This window comes from Anguilla anguilla, chromosome 2 (assembly GCF_013347855.1).
Source record: "Anguilla anguilla isolate fAngAng1 chromosome 2, fAngAng1.pri, whole genome shotgun sequence".
Lineage (NCBI taxonomy): Eukaryota > Metazoa > Chordata > Actinopteri > Anguilliformes > Anguillidae > Anguilla > Anguilla anguilla.
Genome location: NC_049202.1, coordinates 61424853 through 61445694, shown reverse-complemented (window position 1 = coordinate 61445694; position 20842 = coordinate 61424853). Strand labels below are relative to the sequence as shown.

The 20842-nt window shown below is 51.3% G+C and overlaps 1 protein-coding gene across 1 annotated transcript in view; it reads right to left on the bottom strand.

Moving 5' to 3' along the window:
- sdk2b (sidekick cell adhesion molecule 2b) overlaps window positions 1–20842 on the bottom strand; it is a 92182-nt gene that overhangs the window by 9801 nt on the left and 61539 nt on the right. The window contains exons 29-42 of the mRNA XM_035401039.1: window positions 20582–20783; window positions 20056–20159; window positions 19245–19315; window positions 18262–18397; window positions 17299–17355; window positions 16206–16307; window positions 15822–15937; window positions 14669–14855; window positions 12785–12922; window positions 11100–11261; window positions 10393–10518; window positions 9044–9208; window positions 8596–8736; window positions 6713–6851 (exon numbers count right to left, since the gene is read on the bottom strand). Of these exons, the coding sequence (XP_035256930.1) occupies window positions 6713–6851; window positions 8596–8736; window positions 9044–9208; window positions 10393–10518; window positions 11100–11261; window positions 12785–12922; window positions 14669–14855; window positions 15822–15937; window positions 16206–16307; window positions 17299–17355; window positions 18262–18397; window positions 19245–19315; window positions 20056–20159; window positions 20582–20783 (1846 nt within the window). The remainder of the gene's footprint in view (window positions 1–6712; window positions 6852–8595; window positions 8737–9043; window positions 9209–10392; window positions 10519–11099; window positions 11262–12784; window positions 12923–14668; window positions 14856–15821; window positions 15938–16205; window positions 16308–17298; window positions 17356–18261; window positions 18398–19244; window positions 19316–20055; window positions 20160–20581; window positions 20784–20842) is intronic.

Here is a 20842-nt window from a genome sequence, read left to right as displayed (position 1 = left end):
TCAGGGACAGCTTGAGGGCCTCCTGGAACACAGATCACAACACTGACTCAACGGCAAGAAGAGAAAAAGGAGGGAAAATCTTCGCAGGAAAGTAGGAACTCATTTAGGGATATAGACCACCACGCTCCTCCATTAAAGGCACACTGTATGCTGCGAGTATATTTCCCCCGACACAACAGGTCTGAGATCAGCTTGCTAACCCCCGGTTATAAGTGTATCAGCATCTCCTTTCAATCCTGGTCCAGAGCAAGCTCCTATGGCCAAAACGCCCTAAATGGACAGAGAGAGAGGCGATTGTAGAGGGGAGAGAGGGGTGGCTGCAGACTTCATAAACATCATGGGACACACATGAAATTCCTACAAATCCTGAGGCTGTCTGTGAATTGCTTAGTTCCACTGATTGATAAGCACTCTGGGGGGGGGGGGGGGGGGGGGGGGAGACCTTGTGACTTATTGGGAAAAGAGCAGGCAGAGTTTGAACCGCCGATGAGAGGGAGGAGAGAGTGAGAGAGAGAGGGATACAGAGGGAGAGAGAGAGAGAGAGGGAGGAAGATAAAAAGAGAGAGATTGAGTATCTGCCTCCTCTACTTTCATGCCCGATCTCCCTGTCAGTGAAACTCGGAAAGTTTCCCACATCTGTTTTTGCTAATTGTTTCCTTGTTTTCTCCACAAGATTCCTACTCTTTTCCTAGATTGAAATGTCAGGGGGTGGTGGGGTCTTTGTCTTTGCAAGGTCTTGAGATGCTGGCGATCGCCGGAATCCTAAACAATCCCGCGAAAGTAATGAACATCAGTTGGCCCGTGTGTAAATCACATTAAAAGAGCTATGCGAAACAGCCTTTGAAGTAAGACCGCAAAAAAAAAAAAAAAGTTTGCAATGTATGGAAAGAATTTTTTTTCATCTTTGCATGAATAAACTGCCTTGATTTAATTATGGAAAGCTGAAGAGAAAATGGGAGAGCGAGAGTGAGAGAGAGAGAGAAAGAGAAAGAGGGAGATAGGGAGAGAGAGAGAGAGGGGGACAAAGAGAGAAGGAGAGAGACAGAGAGAGAAAGAAAGAGAGAGAGACAGAGAAATAAAGAAAGAGAAAGAGAGAGAGAGACAGAGACAGGAGAAGCTGCAGACCTTGGGGAGAACGCAGCTGCACGTTTGTACTTCTCTCCTGGGTTTGGGTGGTTGCAAAGAACATTGAGCTCCTGACCTTCTCTGACGGTAATGGAAGTCCCAGAGAGAGGGCCAAATGCACCCCTTTCCCACTGAAGCAGCCCCCCCCCCCCCAACTGAGCCCTCTCAGAACGTTGCCAGGCCCAGCTAAATGTGCCAACTCTGATACCCAGCACCCCCACTGTGGACCATCAGATAGAATGTTTAAATATGAGAGATATGAACACAGATTTATATGCACATGAAGAGGGGGGTAAATGTATGTTTATGGAATTCTTAAGCATAACCTTTATTACCAACGTATAAACAAAACTTTTATGTAGCATTTACATTGCATTCATTCATACAGCTGGATATGTATTGAAGCAATGTAGGTTAAATACCCTGTTGTAAAGGGTACAACGGCAGTGTCCTACCTGGGAACCGAACCTCTGACCCTTAAGTTACAAGACCAGGTCCTTAGCCATTACACCGCACTGCCACCCCATCATAGTGCACGTTTTCGTGATGAGTGCAAAGATGCCATAGTGACCTGTAGCTCATCTATAGATCTATAGATCTGTCCCACGCGTATCTCTCTGATAAGAGGAAGCGGACGCCGCAGGGCTGTACGGATGTGCAGCCATCCGGCAGCTAAGCGGCCGGCCGCCTCTTATGGACCACTGGAAACTCCGCTAACAGTCATTTTTTTGTTTTGTTTTTTTTTGTTTTGTTCTCGCTGACTGAGCTGACACAACATCATTGCACACTTCAATAGGCCCGCCCCGGGGCTGATGGTAACCAAGGGCAACAGCGGATAGGTCACGAGGATCACGGGTGCGGTGGGGGGGGAGGGGGAGGGGAGAGGAATGGACCGGAACCGGGGCCCGGGGGGGGGCTTTCTGTTGCGAGCGAGCGAAAAAAGGAGTTAAACGAGGCGGCCCAAGTTCTGTCCCAGCGCTGGATATGGATCTGGTATCAGACTTTAGGGGCGGGCAGTGGTTTTTCCGCTTTTACTGGGCAAAAATGGAACGGACGGGTAATGAGGGCTCGTTTTAGGACAGGCACGCTCTCCCTGCCATGTCCCTGCACAGCGTCTGCGAGGCCTGGATGACCGGACCCCCCCTCATCGAACCCGGAGCCAGAGAGAGGGCTGTGTGACGGGCCTAATGCAGGAATCGCTCCCTCGGCATGCTGGGAAACGGGGTCCCTCCTGCGCGCTTGCGTAAGGGCCAGCAGGGCCGCTCTTTATCCAGCCACCGGCCTGGCAGCCCTCCGTACTCAAGCTGACATACTTAATACACCGCCGCGAAACATATTCACCATAAATAAATCACTTATTTTCAGAGAGGTCCTCGTAACTATTGCAGTGCTTTGCATTTCTGTGAGGCTCAAGGTCGCCGTGACGGCGGCCTGACTCAGCAGCTAAGCTGAATTGAGGATTATTATGGGATTTTTTGGCCGGTTGCTAAAAACGCTACGTCGCCCTTGCCTGCGATGCTCCGCCTACACAGAACTCTTCCAGCAGGTCACCCTGCTCCCTGTCACTGCCCTGGGGGGGAAACATGACCCCCCCCACAGCAGCACTTAAAATGAGGCAGTAAATGAGACGGCTACTCACACGATGAAAAATGCTGTTCCAGTGTTAGCGGGGATCAGACGGGAATTATGATAAACTGCACCAGCTCCCCCATAACACACACACACACACACACTCCCAACTTCCTCCATACTCAGAGAAGTGCTTAAATAATTAAACAACCCCCTCCCCACCCAGCCCATAAGGATGGTAGCCTTCACTCAAACACCCCCCTCTACTTGCCCCATCCCTAAATCACACATTCCCATAGCGCTGTTTTGAAGGCCCCCCCCCCCCCCTCCCCTGGCCTGCTCTATCAGGACCTCATTAGCAGCAGCCCTTCAAAGACAGGGAGCTGCTTCTCAGCCTTTGATCTCCCAATCAGCCAATCGGGGCTCAGTGAGCAGGAAGGAGATGAGTCTGAATAGGCTGACCTTCACCTGCCTGTTTCCCTCCGCATACCTACTGCCTACTGGACACACACGCACACAAACACACACACACACGCACACACACACTCACACAGACACTCACACACACACACACACACACATGCACACAAACACACACAGACACGCAGGCGCACGCACACACACACAGACACACGCGCGCACACACACACACACACATGCAGGCGCGCACACACACACAGACACTCACACACACACACGCACTCACACACACATACACATTCACACACACACACACGCACTCACACTCACACACTCTCACACACACACACACACACACACACACACTCACACACTCACACACACATACACATTCACACACACACACACACACGCACTCACACTCACACACTCTCACACACACACACACACACTCACACACTCACAAACACACACACACACACTATATGAGGGTTTGCAGCATATGCAGCCCAGCCCTGCAGCCACTCTCACCTCGTGAGCGTCAGGCCCTGTCAGACTAAGCCCCGCCCCCCTCAGCGGATGAAAAGCCCTTTGTCTGCTCCACTGTGCGGCCCGGCTCGTCCCCAGGGGGCGCTGTCAGCTCCTCTGATGGACTGCTCCCCTGCCCCATTTTCATGTCCTTATGTCATGTTAGGAAACGCGTATGCCCTGCCTTATGAACAGCCTGCAGTGCTAATGTCTGCTGCTTCAGAAAGCCTCTAGACTGCCAGCCTCCCTGAGGCTGACGGCAGGCCTGGGGTGGACCAGGGGGGAGGAAACGGGGGGGAGTGGGTGGGCGTGGCCTGGAGAACAGTGCGATCCCAGCACACTTATCCAGGAAACATTTCTGCGGTGGAGAGTCGGTGAGACGCCGTCTAGACATGCAGGCGAAAACCCGGCACCATTTGGCTGAAAAGTGAACATTTTCTGGCTGACTAGAACATAGTTAGGATACATCCGGCCAAAGCCTGAGCCATACTGGGGATAACCTATCCGTTTACCGTTTACATCAAAAGCTCTCTCTAAACCTAGATTTCCACACCTCTACATGTCTAGATTTCGGCTTTTGCCCACTGGGTACCTGAACACCGACCCCCACCTGAAGAGCCTTAAGCTGCCTCAGGTATTTTAAACCCTCGCACCTTGAGCAGGCCCATTTCAAAGAGGAGGCCGATGAGGCGGGTAGGGGGGGGAGGGGGGGGGGGTAACATCTGTGAATTCCAGGCGTCTGCTCTGAGCCACACCGCGGGCCCGCGGGCCAGCGACCTTTCATCCCGCCGGCACAGACAAAAGAAGGGATCAGCGGAGGGCAAGGATGAAGGGATGGGGAGATAAGTCTCCAGGGCAGCTCTCCAGAGGGGCCCCTAGGACCCGGCTGTAGGGGCCCGAGGCAGTGCTCCTCCTAAAACACCTTTACCTGCACCTCGGGGCACGGCTTTAGGGTTTGGAGCAACCTCAAACCTGCCAGACATGCTAAAGCAGCCCGATGCTATAGGGCTGAGTTACCCAAATACAGACACCCCCCTCCCCCCCGAATTACCCAAACTCAGACACTAACTACTGTCTGATTCATCAAAAACACAGTTCAGTGAATGCTGCAGGCGGTGAAATGGAGGAGCTATGTGTAAAAAGTGCTGTAATTTCTGAAATTATTATATACTATAGTGCATAATAATACCCTGAGAATCTGCACTTTCCCATTTTATTTTTTTAATGATTACAGAGACAAATCAAGAAAAATATGTGTTTGTCCTAAACATTATGGAGCTAACTGCATATACCAGCATGTAAACTACAATCAGAATGATGGGGATGTAGGCTGAGGTAAGGGGACTTCAGATTCATTTTTATTTATTTATTAGTTTATTTGTCAGGGACAATGCAGAAAACATTGTAGCAGGTTACAATAACATGAAACAGATGTATATAGTATTTCTAGCCGAGGCATGTATATGTATCATTGATTTTTTATTTGGATTTTGAATCCATACTGAAGTTAATCTAACACTGTATGCACTGTGTGACTCTGTGTAAGAACATCTGCTATGTGATTGATTGTAAATGACAGAAATGACAGCACAGGCTTAGTTTGATTAGGATTAATTAAAGGGAGCTTATTAGTATGAAAGCATGCGAGCCACAACACGGTGATGAAGTGATCTGTCTGTCACTGGGTCTAACGATAGCTCTGGCTCGATGACATCACTTTCATCAGAGCTAATTCCACCAGGAGAGGGGGCGTGGCTGTGATCATATCCGTGACTACCCCTCCCCCACCTCCACCCCCCTGTGCTGGGTGTAAGGGGGGGCCTGTGTCGGGACGTCCTGATTGGAGGCAGCCAGCCAACCTTCCCCTGATTTATGGCGGTGTGTGGGCAGGGCAAACCTCCAGGGAGAGGAACGAGCGGCTCCCACCTCCCGTACGTACGCCACCTCTCCCAAATCTACAGCAGGTCAGCTGACCAAAACCAGGGACCCACAGGGCAAACAGAACACTGCTGGAGCACTGCCTTCATGTGACTGCATGGTACATGTGGAAACCGCCCAAAACGTCTGTATGAGAAGCATTATAAATAAAGTTTTATTATTATTATTATTATTATTATTATTATTACAACATTATTATTTTGTCTTAATTTTGTATTCTTTTAATTCTGCAAAGTACTAATTATTTTTGGCTGAATGTTGGAATATTAATCCGTTTAGAAGGACGCAGGCCGCAGGGATGAACATGATGGTGGGTTTCCCATGGTTACCAGGGCTGTCTGCTCCAGAACAGAGCACACAGCCCAAATGACCCGTCAGAGAGATTGACCGATGATGAGGACTCTGACAAAGGTGCGCTACACGTCTTGGATCATGGGGCAGCGGGATAAATGATCTCATAATGCCCGACTCAATCACTGCGCGTCACTCTATTATTTAAGGCGGAAACGCACATGATTTAATGACACCATCAATACCAAGTCATTACACTCTTTCCAGTACTTTGATGGCCTCCTTAACAGATGAGGTGGTTTCTCTTTTTTTTAAATATAATGATACATTTTCATTCTGACCAATAAATAACTCAAGGCTCAAGGCTCAATTTACATTTACTCCTACCCAACAGCTCATTGTTACCTGATTCCAGGTCTTGTTAACTGCCAACGGGCAGCCAGGGAATGATGTGTGGAATAATATACTTAAGGACGAGGCTGTGCAATAGCTGCTTTTTAATTTATGCATTATGTTAACCCTTCTACAGCTCAAATACGTGATTAGAATGTTCCTGACTAAACATTCTAATGCTGAAGTAACAACCACTACTGGCGATCGAAAGCAGTGGAGTTATAGAGCACTGACTTAAAATACAAAAAAAAAAACACCCCCAAAAAACCTACTCTTCAAAGGGTTAATTTTTTCTAGACGAACACTGTTGCTGTTGTACCCCTTAGTGAATTGTAAGGACTGGTTCTTCCATAAACTGCAGCTGATGAAACTATATCCCCCTGGACGTCGATAAGGTACCCATCTCTCTACCTGTCCGGTCCTACCCTCACGTCGGAGGCGTGCCCACCTGGTGTAGACGCCGTTCTTGCGGCAGAAGGAGTTCTTGACGGACAGCCGGCGGTTGTTGAGCTCCAGGGCGGGGAAGCGGCCCTCGTCCAGGCTGACCATCTCGCCGTGGGTCAGGGCGTTGCAGTTGGAGGTGTTACCTGAGGAGAGGTACGGAGACACTGTGTGACCACAGGCCGCAGACACGGCAGGGGGTTAGTCTGGGGCTACAAAGCAACGCTAACCAATGCTAACCTTACCCACAACTACCATATTACGACTACACTTACTATTGTTATTCATTTTACAGCAGAGTACATCTTACACACTACAGCCTCTACTACATTACTATTACTAACACCACTACCGCTATGGCTGGGCAAAAGTGTATTATACCATGCAGGTCTGGCTGCTACTACAACCACCAAATGCTACAGTACTGCTATCACAAGAAGTACAACTACTGCTACTACTGCTGCTGCTACTACACGTATAGCATTGGTCAACCCTATGTAAGTGTTAAAGGGCTACAACTGGCACAGTTACAACAGCTTTACTCGAGCATTACTCCCTCCTTGTGTACCAGCTGCCATGAGCAGCAGTTGAGCTCTGTGCCGCTGCTGTTACCGCAAGTTCTATATACATTTTCCAATGTAGCGCCACAGACTGCTGAAACACTTGGGTGTTAAAACGATGCAAAGAGCAGGTCTTAATATGGCCCTGTGGAAAGCCTGTGTTTAGACTCTGTCAGTAACTACAGAGGTGTGGAGGAGGTGTCCGTCTTTCTGACACAGACCCGGCAGGTCAGGCGGGACCTCCCCGTGCACCCCTTCCCAAAGCCCCTGGGCGTGAGGTGGGGCAGGAGGGCAACGGGAGGCGAGCCCGTGATTGAAGGCAGAATTTGGGGAGGCAGGGGTGCGGGGGGGCGTCTCGGGGCAGGGGAGCGCTTAAACAAACAGCCGTCAGAGGAGCGGTGGCGGTCCCGCGGCCCACCGGGCCGGGGTCTGAAATTGCCTCTTTGTGTCCCGCTAAAACGCGGCCCTTGTGTTTCCCCTCTCAGCTAGAAACGTGTTTACTGACCCGAGCCAGGCCAGGACGGGCCCGACAGGCCTCAGCGCAAACTGCTGACAGAGCCCAACACCCTGCTGATGTCACAGCCATGCAAGAGTGAGCAACTCTCTCTCTCTCTCCGTCTCTTTCCCTCACTCTCTCTATGACTCTCTCTCTCCCTCTCACTCTCTCTCCGTCTCTTTCCCTCACTCTCTCTATGACTCTCTCTCTCCCTCGCTTTCTCTATGTCTCTCTCTCTCTCACTCTCTCTATGTCTCTCTCTCTCTCACTCTCTCTATGTCTCTCTTTCCCTTGCTCTCTCTCCCCCTCTACCTGGGGCAAAGGGCACCTTAAAGACACACACAGGGCCGCGCCGCGGCGAAGGGCAGGGGTGACTCAGCCGGGCCGGCACAGACGTGAGTCACCGTGGGCAGGGCGGCAAACTGTACTTCACATCACTGCTAATGGCAGCCGTTTATAGAGCCGACGCATCGATCTGCAGCCGCCCTGTCCTTTAAAGAAGGGGCTCGGCGTCAGGCTGTCTATCCCCCGCCTTCGCTTTCCAGTTAAATACAGTTAAAAATAAAAGAGAAACAGAACGTGGAACAAAAACAGAAACGTGAATGAGTGTAAAGGTCATGCTGTTTTCGGACTCGCAGGTCAAACGCTACACATCAGGTTATGGCAGTGCTAGTGCATATCTGTCAGACCGCGACTGACCGACAGGTGGCCTGACCCTGGGGTTGAAGTCAGGACTGGAAACGAAACCTCTCAGCCCCTCCCCCCATCCTCACACACGCTAGCATTCTGACTACAGGCGCGCTCTCCGCTCTACAGGTACGTTCTCCGGCCCACCTGACTCCGACTTCTTGGCGTACTTCTTGCTCTGACCTCTGATGATGAGGATGAAGACCAGCAGGAGGATGAAGATGAGCCCCACCAGGGCCACCACCACCAGAAACCACCACTCCTCATAGAAAGGCGCCACCTTCTGGGCTGTAGGGTGAAGTGAAAAATAATTAACACAAGATGGACAAGCCAAGCTGGCATTAAATATTAAATATGAGCTTTGAAATAAAAATTTAAAAATGGACATGCAGGCACAAGTAGATATTTCATGTGAGTACAAAATTGTGATGGCCTGAAATATAACATGAAATATTAATATTTGATGAAACCGAATGTATGTCATTTAACTACATATTTCACACTCATTTGCACATTACATTTACAAAAGAAAAAAGAAAAGAAAGGAAGAAAATGTAAAAAAAATGAAGGATAACGTCTACAGACTCAAACTGACCAGATACGGAGGGCGACGGTGGACTGGGAGAGCCATAGCCGTAGTCGTTGACGCCGATGACCCGGAAGTCGTAGCTGACCCCTTGCTTCAGGATGTCCATGTTAAAGGTGTATGATGTCACTTCCTTTGGGATGTCCTTGATTAAGATATCCCACAGGCCTTCATCTGCGATGAAGTAAATCATATGAGCAAATAAGACGCGTGGCTCGGGTCAGCTGACTTCCTACATTTAACCCTTTCAACACTGCTTTGTGTATTCAATATGCACACTGATCACCAGGAGCAGTGCTATAATAATAATAATAATAATAATAATAATTTCCTTTTACACATTTGCTGACAAAAGTGCTTTAAAGGGAACAAAGACACACAAACATAATACAGTACTTAAAAAAATCCATGTCTATTGAGGTTTACTTGCAGACCCAACTAGCATGTCTATGCTGGTATCTGGTAGAGTTATGTGTTGCCTGATTAGAGGTAACAGAATGGCGGGTGGGGGGATAGCTGGCTTTGAGGGCAGAGGTGATTTTTGTTGGGAGGAGATGGGATTTAGTTGGGGTGTAAGTGATACCCCTACCAGCCTGGGGCAGTGACAGCCGGCTGGCCATAGGCACGCTACTCGGCCCACACTCCCTTAACCTGCTGTGCGCCTAATTTTCACCCCCCCCCCCCCCCCCCCCCCCCCCACTCCCGCACACATACATACACACACACACACCATCCCCTGTTTCCCAGTAACAATGTAATCAACCCGCCTTTCTAAAACTCTATCTCATCCACCCTCCCCAATCCATCACTGAGACCTGTCAGTCAGGGCTGAAACCTGACAACCATCGCCGGTCTGGGCCAATCAATGCATCCCGATCGATACCCCATTAAAAAGCTGAGAAACCCAGCTGCGTGAGGCTGCTGTTGATTTTCCGTGCCCCCCCCCCCCCCACACTCTAATGGTGCTCTTTGTCACAGTACCTGTACGTGTTAATCCATTACCCACAAAGCCCTCGCTAACGATAACATCCACCTCCCACCCACAGCTTTTTACGCTAAATACACCATCGGGATTAATGGAACTGAGAGGCTTTAAAGACCCCTTAATGGATGGAGCGAACACATTCTGTCAATCCCTGACTCATATGAACCAATCAGAAAAAGATCTCTGCAGTAACTACACTGTAATTGGCTAGATCACCGTTAGATCATTACGGCTCCGCCCATTCTTGATGCCGGCAGAAGCTGAATTTTTGAATGTCCTGAAGGGAAACAGATACAGAGAAAGATACCCCACCTGCCCACCTGCCCACCTGCCCACCCCCTTCGCCCCCCCCCCCCCCTCCCCAGGCGCTCACCTGAGGGTCTGGCCTCGATGACGTAGCGCGTGATGGGGGCTCGGCCGGGGTCGCCGTTGGCCCAGTGGATGGTGAGCGCCGCGCCGTAGCGGGAGATGAAGGGCTCGCCGGGGGGGCCGGGGGCTCCTGGGGGGGGGGGGGGGGGGGGAGGCAGGGGCGTGAGGCAGGGTGAAAAACATCGTCAAAATCTCAGAACTGTTACGGGAGTCTGTTACACAGGACAAACTGTGCCACTAAGTTTGTGTAATACCGTCAACTTTGTTGGCAACCTCTCGGAGGATTTGGTGACATCTATAGTGACTGGTGGTCACAAAAGTTCAGTTACACACTCCAAATGCTAGAGTTCCATTCAAAATGAAGCTATTACTAGGAGTACATTCAGTCTTTATTTTACGTCTTTTTATTCTACATCTTAGAAGATAATCCAGTGGTTGCGTTTTTTTAAGAAAGAAGACTGCCTAGGGATAACCAACAATGTCGTCAGACATTGTAATGTTGAGCAACATATCAAACCTAATTTTAAAGACGCTTTCTGGATTTTAGGCTCTTGTTCTTCATTACGCATGCAAGTTCCGGTGCGTGTACCATCGCATTTGAATAACTGGCCAGATTTTCACACCCGACACCACCAGTGAAAAATACAAACTGTCACATCCACAATACCATCAGACAGACAGACAGACAGATTGACGGAGGGACAGACGGACCTTCCCCGGGCCCGGTGGTGATGTTAGCCTCCACCTGGGGTCCGTAGGTGAAGGTTTTGGCTCGAATACGGAAGTTGTACGTGACCCCGTCAGCCAGATCCTTGATTTTCATCCAGAAGGGGGCGCTCCCCTTCACGTCCACAGTCACAATCTTACTGACTCCTGGGGGGGAGGAGGAGTGAAGACAGGAGTCGGCACAGGCCACTGAGGACTCTAGATAAACACACCGCATTTAGAGTCTGTCCCGGGTAACATCACACACACACACATGCACACACAGGCACATGCACACAAACACACACATACACGCACGTACACACACACACACAGCCACACACACGCACGCACGCACACACACGCACACACATACACACATACACGCACACACACACACATACACGCACGCACGCACACACACACACACACACACAAGCACGCACACACGCAAACACACACACAGACACACACACAAATATACATACCACACACACAAACACGTATACACACACACACAAACACACACACATAAAGCAAACATTTTACACAATGTAACACACACACACACACACAATGCACAGATTTCCACCAATCAGAGTGCAAGCTGCTCTGCAGGGTAAACAGGGCACAGAAGCTGCTGGGGTCGATCGCTCTGTTCAGACAGGAAGCAACCGCAGCCCCAGACCTGCTTCTCAGGTGATCAGGTGACGACTATTTGAAAGTTTGGGGTCATGGACATCCGGCCACCTGCTGCTACTGCCACAGGTGTTAACTCGCCCCTTTCAGCAAATCTGGCTGCGCAGGGATGGGCCTGGATAGGTCACGCTATGCCCCAAGGGTTAGGGTTCAGCCTCCCGTTGCCATGGTAATCGATAAGGAATAACCCGATTGCGAGGTCTCGGGGACACGGGCCAGCAGGAGGGTCCCCTTGGGAGCGGGAGGCCTGGGGCCTAACGGCATTCGGCTGGGCCCCCAGACAGAGAGCGATCGATACCCACCCCATCTGTGCCATCTGCTGCCCTGATCAGAGCAGGACATCCTGAGAAGTGTGGTCCCATACAAACATACAAACTCTCACAACTACAAGAATATTTAAAAATGAGTCATCACCAAAGCAGAAACTTAAACACACAGATGAACAAACACACACACACACACACACTACTTACATGCTAATAATAAGAATGCTAATCATTGTCTTTAAAAGTTAAGGAGACCTCTGGGAGGTGTGCAGGACAGCAGCTTTTGTTTGGACTCGCAGCAGTGTGTACAGAACACAGCTTGACTGCTCAGCGTAGAGGCACGCTTAGCTTAGCTTAGCTTAGCTTAGCTTGTAACAGCCCAGATGCCGCTGCCGGCTACGCTTTCCAGAAACAATCACTTAGACTGTTTCACAGAGCCTCACAGATTTACAGCCGGTCAGGGCCCGACGTATTCTACAAGCGCTATACGCTATCTTAGCCGCTAGCCCTGGAGCCGTGTGAAATATTTACGGCCCCAGCGAGGCACAGCCCCCTCCCCCGCCGGCGCTTCGGCGTAGGTGTGCCTGGGCCATGGCAGTAAAGCTAGAGCTAAACTCAGAGACGCACTTTAAGTGCCAGTTTAGGGAATGAGGGGCGTGTTGGCAGGGGGTGGGGTGGGGGGGGGGGGGGGGGGGGGTAGGGGGTGGCGGGCTGGTGGGGGCTTACCGTCCACGGGGGTGCAGGGCTCGTAGACGAGCCGGTAGCCCTCGATGATGCCGTTGGGGTAGACGGGCTCCCCCCAGGAGACGTTGACGGAGGTGGTGGTGAGCTCGCTGAAGTGAATGAAGCTGGGGGCGCTGGGCGCTGGGGTAGGGGAGACAGCGATTAGAGAGGGGGCTGGAGGGTGGGGTAACATGAATGACACAATCACGAGATGAAGAGTTCCAGAGAACAGAGGGGAGGCATTTCAAAGCGTGCGCTATTCACAGTTTCACATGAATTACGGCAAAAGAGATTTAGCGCTGGTTTGGCTGGTTTGTGATACACGTTCATCTATGTGTGAATGAGTGTGTGTGTGTGTGTGTGTGTGTGTGTGTGTGTGTGAATGAGTGTGTGTGTGTGTGTGTGTGTGTGTGTGAAAAATGTGTGTGTGTGTGTGTGTGTGTGTGTAAATGTGTGTGTGTGTGTATGTGTGTGTGTGTGTGTGTGTGTGTGAAAAATGTGTGTGTGTGTGTATGTGTGTGTGTGTGAAAAATGTGTGTGTGTGTGTGTGTAAATGTGCAGGGGTGTGTGTTTGTGCGTGTGTGTGTGTGTGTGTGTGTGAGAGAGATAAGGGATGGAGAGGGGGATGAAGGGAGAACAGCAGTGAGCCAGTGAAGGGCAGCACGCAGAGGTGCAGAGGGAGCCGTTCGGCCCTTCCACACTTTCGTTTTCACAGCTCTTACATCCCTCGCTTCAGTGGGAGACTGCAGAGGGCTGAACGGGTGAGAGAAACTCACAGAGAAAATGATTTTTCTTACCCCCCCCTCCCCTTTTTCCACAGATTTGAGTAAGGGCAGCAGAACACAGGGCCCATTGTCCCCCCCACCCCACCCCCCCCAGCCACAAATCTGCCCCCCACATCTGCCCCTCCACTCAGCCAGGGTGTCATATGCTTTTGTCTCCGTGGCAACCCGGGGAAGGCGTGCCAAAAAATGACAGAATATCCATCCACTTGATGCAACACCCCCCCCCCCCCCCCCCGACCCCCACCATGAATTGAACAAAAAAAAAAAGTTGGTCCCCTCATAACATATCAGAACAGGCAATAAATGCCCCCGTCAGTTGGATTAAACGAATGAAAAACACATTTCCCCCCTGAAGAGCAGGCGGGCCATCTTCTTTCGGAAGGGAAACAATCTGGCGACTGTCTTCCCCGCTGTCGGAGCCGATGGCTCCCAGTAAGTATCTCCAAAGAAAACAGGATATTAGAGCTGAGAGGAGCACAGAACGTTCCCCCAAAAACCCCCTCTTCCAGAGGCACGCTACGACTGACAGAGAGGCCGACGGCTCTCAGTAACTCACAAAGACCCGTTCAGCCTGGAGATAATGCGTCTCCTTATGAATCCTGCCCCGTTTCGCCATGTGGACAATAAGTCTGCGTGCCGCAGAGATCCACAGTTACGTAACCCCTCGAACTGTCCGGGCTTTAGAGCTACACTCACTTTGAGTGTTTGTGTTAATCGGCTGCAAATATGCATATTAATATGAGAGCATATTCAGCCCAGATAATCATGCTTTTAGGGATGTAATAGTGCTATTGCTATTGCTATTATTATTATTATTATTATTATTATCATTATTTATTAATAATAATAATAATAATAATAATAATATAGCACTTTTTCAAGGATGCTTAACTATAGGGGAAACAAGACCAGGTAAAAACCTAGTATATGGCTGGACCTAACACCCGTGATCCGGCCGACCAATGGTGTAACTTCCTCACTCACTCAGTCACTCACTCAGTCGGTCACAGACATACGCGTTTGTAGGGCTGGCCCCGCTGTTGCAAAGAACAAAGACTGAATTAGTCGCTGAGGGCAGAAGGGGGGCAGTCGCTGTCCTCACCGGCCTGCTGGGTGCGCCCCCTGGTGGGCGGGCTGCGGGGCCCGTCGCCGGCGGCGTTGAAGGGCGCCACGCTGATCATGTAGGTGGTGTAGCCCGTCAGGTTCTTCAGCTTGACCCCGCCCTCGGGCAGGAAGAGCGTGCGCAGCCGCTCCGTCTCGTTCTGCCGCTGGAACTCCCAGAAGTACACCTGCGGGAGGAGGGGAGGGGGGAGGAGGAGGAGGAGGAGGAGAGAGAGGGAGGAGGAGAGGGAGGGGGAGTAGAAGAGGGAGGGGGAGAGGGAGGAGGAGAGGGAGGTGAGGGAGAAGGAGGAGGAGGAGAGGGAGGAAGAGAGGGAGGAGGAGGAGAGGGAGGGAGGAGGTAGGAGGAGGAGAAAAGGGAGGAGGAAGAGAGGGAGGAGGAGAATGAGGAGGAAGAGAGGGAGGGGAGAGGGAGGAGGAGGAGGAGAGGGAGGAGGAAGAGAGAGAGGGAGGAGGACGGGACAGGTCACGCGCATGCCTGTCCAAAAACAGGCCCCGGAGCGGTCTGCACTTTAGTACTCAGGTCTTTATTCCACCTTTATCCATCCCCGCGGTACAGCTCAAATCTGTCCTGTGGCTGCAAACAAACACCAGACTCTGAGCTAACTCACAATGAACTGGAGACAGTCAAATCCAAGGCACATAATCCCAGAACAACAGTGTCACACTGCATGACCTCCCTGGCAGGGACAGAAGAGCTGGACAGAGGGAGATGTGGTAATTCCAGATAACTCCGGAATCCCCGCATCCCCAGTCTCAGATGGCTACTGTGGAAAGAAGCACACTTCTAAATCCTGGACGGTTTTGTAACACAATCCAGGTGTGTGCCTACTCAATCAGTAGGCGTGGTCCTCTAATTGCCCAGAATTCCTCCCGCAAACCGAGCCCTGCCACAAACAGGAAGCCAGTAAAAGTGAGCAGTGGGACAAGAGAGCTAGGCGTCAGGGAGACAGAAACGGGAGGAGCTTCCAAGTGCCGTCAATCACCAACATGGTAAGAACCAATCAAAAGATAGGACTCTCCGTAACTAACACTGTGATTGATTCTAATGAGTCAGCGATGGAAGGTAAATAATAGCCCTGTTCATCTGAGGGTTTTTTTTAAACACCCACACTTGCTAACTGCTGAAAACTGACCTTGTACCCCTGAATGTCCCCGTTTTGAGTTTCCAGTGGAGGGGGGTCCCACGTCACGTCCAGCTGGGTGGCGGTTGCTGATTGGATGGCCACATTTTGGGGTGGGGCAGTAGGGACTGAAGAAAACAGAATAAAAAAATGCATTTGTTTGCAAATAATGTCTTATTTTTATACAAGACAGAAGCCTTTTTTTCTGCTAAATCAAACACACCAATAGACACAAGATCAAGGAGACTTGGGCAAGGTCAGTAATAATTATACAGTAGTTAAACACCCACACTTCTGTGAAACAGTTCATTTGCAAAACTGCTTTTGAGTGATATTAAAACACAGAGCTGTGATTGGTCCCGAGGTAACCCGGAGAAAGAGCCGCCAGGCACTTACCCGCCTCTCCCACGAACACTTCCTGCGGCGCGCTGGTTGGCCCCTCCCCCACCGCGTTGTACACGCTGAGACGGATCTCGTAGCGCTTGTGCTTGCTCAGGTCTGCGGGACACAACCGGCCAGATTTACCCACGATTCTATGCAAACGCAGTCGCGCGGTAAACCCTCTGATGAAGCTTCCGGGCAGTGGGCTAAAGCAGTTGCTACGGTCAAAAGCGGGATCGGCTGCAGAACAAGGCTCCGGTACAGTCGAGCCGGGGAAGTGATGTTTTTTGTATACTCATACGGAAAAAGGAATCACAGCAGTCTGTCAATGCGTTTTCTATGTGGATCTAATTTCACGAATTATATTGGTATATTTCCTTATTGGCCATGTATATTCTGTTGGCAATAAATGCACAGAAATCACATTGATCATGGCACTCTTCTGTGACTTGCATGAGTTTTGTGTGAGAGGAGGAAGAGAGAGATTGCAAGAACAGTTTGTTGTTGTCCAATGACCATGATATGCACTTTTTGTACTTCGCTTTGGATGAAAGCGTCTGCTAAATAAATGTAATGTAATGTAACATGAGTCCTTGATATGCAGGCCCTATATGTACATCTCCCCCAGCATCACTCATTACACACCAAAACACAAAGGAAGAAAGCATAAAAAGGAGATGTGCAGAAAAGTGTAGAGCACAGTCAGCTGGGAAGGATGGGTTTGGGACGAAGGTAGACTGTGCTCTCTGTCTCCCACATACACACATGCACACACACACACACACACACACACACACACACTCACTCACACACACACACACACACACACACACACACTAGACCAAAAGGAACCCATGAGTTTATGCGTATATGCGTGCATGAGAGAGAAAGAGAAAGAGAAAGAGAAAGAGAAAGAGAGAGATGGTAGAGACAAAGAGGGAGAGAATGAAAGAGAGTGAGAGAGAGAGCAGGAGAGAGAGAGATAGTAGAGACAGAGGGAGAGAATGAAAGAGAGTGAGAGAGAGAGCAAGAGAGAGAGAGAGAGAGAGATAGTAGAGACAGAGGGAGAGAGTGAAAGAGAGTGAGAAATAAAGGTGTGTGGACTTACTGTCAAGCTCATAGTGGGTGAGAGTGGACTCGCTCAGGTTCCGTACGCTGTAGGGGGCTGGGGCGGGTGGGGGGTGCGGTGTGGGGGGGTGGGGTAGGGTGGAGGAGTTCGGGGGGTCAGGTTGGTTGGAGCAAGGGGGGGGCAGCCATAAGTGAGAGATTGATAGAGAGAGGGGGTGGAGAGAGGAGAAGGAGAGGGAGAGACAGGTTAGTGTGTTACAGCACACTGTGTCTCCAGGGACAGTGTGTACAGATCACAGGCACGCTTCAGGGGCTGAAGACAAGGAGGCCGAAACAAGCAAACAGCAGCACCAAACCCAAACAGAAAGGAAACAGAAATGATGCAACTGTCCTCACATCGCAGAACAGTACTGACTGGAAGCAGGCCGGTGTGTGTGAAGCAAGGTGTGTGTGTGTGTGTGTGTGTGTGTGTCTGTGGGTGTGTATGTGTGTGTGTGTGTGTGTGCATGTGAGAGTGTGTGGATGTGTGTAAACATACTTTGATTTTAGGTCCTGGTCCTGGAGGGCTACATTGTCTCTGGCTTTAATTCTGCCAAAATGCTTGACTACAGTTCCCATAATGCAACTCTGCCAATCTGTAGTCCTCCAGGACCACAACCCTTGACAGATGTCTCTGTTGGAAAACTAATTTACCCACTGCCTGCAATCTATCTGTAATTACTGTCTGGCATATTGCACAAACAGAGTGAAAATGACAGTTCTGTATCTGTGGTGACAGTGAGCAGGCAGGGCTGACAAACATCTCATTCAGATCCTGTTACAAGTGAGCCACTCTTAATGCATGACATCATTCCTCTGTACCAGCCAATGACAATCATCACACCCCCACCTGGCTTCTGTGAGGGATGGGGACAGGCAGGGAGGCAGGGTCAGGCAGAGACAGGGGGCGGGGTCAGGCGGAGGGAGGGGGGCGGGGTCAGGTGCAGGGCAGGGCGTTACTCACAGGTGAGCTCCGCCCAGGTGGCGGACGGGCTGTTGACGGTGCGGACGGTGAAGCTGCGCAGTCGGTCGTAAAGCAGTTCCCGGTAGCGGACCCGAAATCCCAGCAGGATCCCGTTAATCCGCTCTTCCGAGGGCGGCTGGAGGGAACCGAGAGAGGTCAGACCCCGACTGTGCTCACGCTCTACGCCTGCGCAGCAACAAACGACTCTACTGACCGTCCGCAAGTAACCAGTCCTTACTGTGCATCTGCATTCGCAGAGAGTAAGTGGAGTAATTTCAGTAGAGTTTCACTTACGCTATATACCAGTACAGTAAAGATGACTCAATCTGTACAACTACAGTTTTTACTGTGGAGTTGCAAAGAGTGAGTCATTTTAGGAGAGTAATGTCTTCACGCACACTGCACCTACAGATTAAAAACTCTTTACTCACTCCCTATACCAATACAGTTCAGTTTTAATTTATCATGGTTCATGTCATTGTATGTGAGGAACTATGGTGTGCACATCACTGTGGATAAGAGCATCTGCTAAATTAATGCATTGCAATGTGCTGCAATGACACAAGCTGAAATTAAACCAAATGTACTCTGTCACAGTTTATGTAGCACTGAATCTTTGCCGTGTACCAAATCTCTTCACTCCAACCAAAATGTGCAAACAGCCAGAAAGAGAGAGGAGTATCCTAAATCATAACCGCCCCTCCCCCGCACCCCCATCCACAGAACTTAAGCTTCTCCAAAGGAGTGATTCATGAACCTAAGAAATTCCCCCACCATAAAACATGAGAAGACAAGCCTGAGGAAAGAGAAAGGATCTCATTACGCTCCTATTATGAGTAACACCCCCCCGCTCTCCGGACTCCTCAGAGCTCCTCGCCTGTCCCTGTGACCTTGGCGTGAGCGTGCACGAGAGGCGTGAGCGTGCACGAGCGCCGCGGCGGAAACTTCCACGGCTCGCGTCCGCCGGCGCGGGAACTCCTCACCTGCCACCGGATCAGCACCGAGGTGGTGGTGTGAGGCGTGACGGAGAGGATTGTGGGAGCTCCGTCGGGGGCTGGAAGGCGAGAGAGAGCGAGAGAGAGAGAGAGAGAAAGAGAGACACTGGAGTCAGCGGCCCCGATAATCCCCGGGTCTGAGACGGCAGCGGCTGTGGCCAACGCCGCTGACCGCCGTAAATCCTGGCCTGGCCTTTCGAGGAGACACCGCGCAGACACGGGGAACACTGGCGCTATTCACCCACGGGCACGCCCAAATGGCAATTAGTGCAAACTGCAGAGGGGCATTTCTTCCTGGTACAGCCATTAGGCCAGCTGGCTTTAGGCGTGATTCACTTCACCAGGGAGCTGAGAGATCCACAAGCCCCCCCCCCCCCCCAAAACCCTCGCCACCTCCCATTATCCCTTTTTGCACCCCCCACCACCACCACCTGCCAACCAGAGAACGCGCACATGGCATCGCCCGTAGCAACTGAAGCGCCTCGACAGAAGCTCGGGTGTGATCACAGAGCGCACATTCATGAGAGTGAAGAGCGCTTTCATCCCCTGTGGTCCAGCGCCCGAGGGCCCTCCACTCTGAGGGGCTCGGCACGCACTGAAAGGAGGACACGGCGCGAATGTACGGCCTGCCTTCATCCACCCGAGTGCATGCGGAGCAAGGTCCTCCTCAGGTCACACACGAAGAGCCAGAGAGAGAGGGAGAGAGGGAGAGAGAGAGGGAGAGGGAGAAAGAGAGAGAGAGAGAGAAAGAGAGAGAGAATGAGTTGTAGAGGTGTAGGTCAGAGGTGGTGGTGCTCACCGTCCTGCAGGGTGGTGATGGCCTCGCTCTCCTCGCTGTACTCGCTGTCCCCGATGTCGTTGGTGGCCTTCACCCTGAACTGGTACGAGGTGAACGGCTTTAATCTGGAGACGGGGGGCAGGGGGGGACAGGAAGTTAGATTCAAATCAAAGAGCACTGTGACACTCCTGTAGAGCCATGTGAACCCAACAGGACTAGCGCAAAACAACCCAAACCCAGAAGAACCTGAGTGAGCCTACGCGCCCCAATGAGAACCCACAAATTCCCACAGGAACCCCTGTGTGTGAACCCACGAGAGCCAAGAACCAGGACGATCGCCAAATGCTTATGCTTCAGAACCCACCACAACCCCAGGGTGAACCCGCACGCAAACAGCCTTGAACCCAGGGGAAGCTGTGAGCGCCAACTGCACGCTCATGCGGACCCGCCAAAAAAACCGGAACCCGAGTGAACGGGAACCCGAGCGGACCCCCGCGGAACGTTCCGGAACCCTTCCGGGACCAGGCCTGCGTCCCGGAGCGCTCACCTGTCCACGGCGTAGGAGGAGGCCTCGTGGTTGACGGAGGCCGAGTGGACGGTCCAGTTGCTGTCGGGCAGCTCGCGCGACTGCACCGTGTAGTAGCGCACCGGCGAGAGGCCGTCGCTGCCCGGTTCCCACGACAACAGCACGCTGCGGGCCTGCACGTCCTCCTGCTGGATGGTGGGTCGGCTGGTGGGCTGGGGGCGAGCTGGGAAAGGGGGGAGGAGGTGGAGGGGGGGGGGGGATACACGTTTAAAACGGGTCATT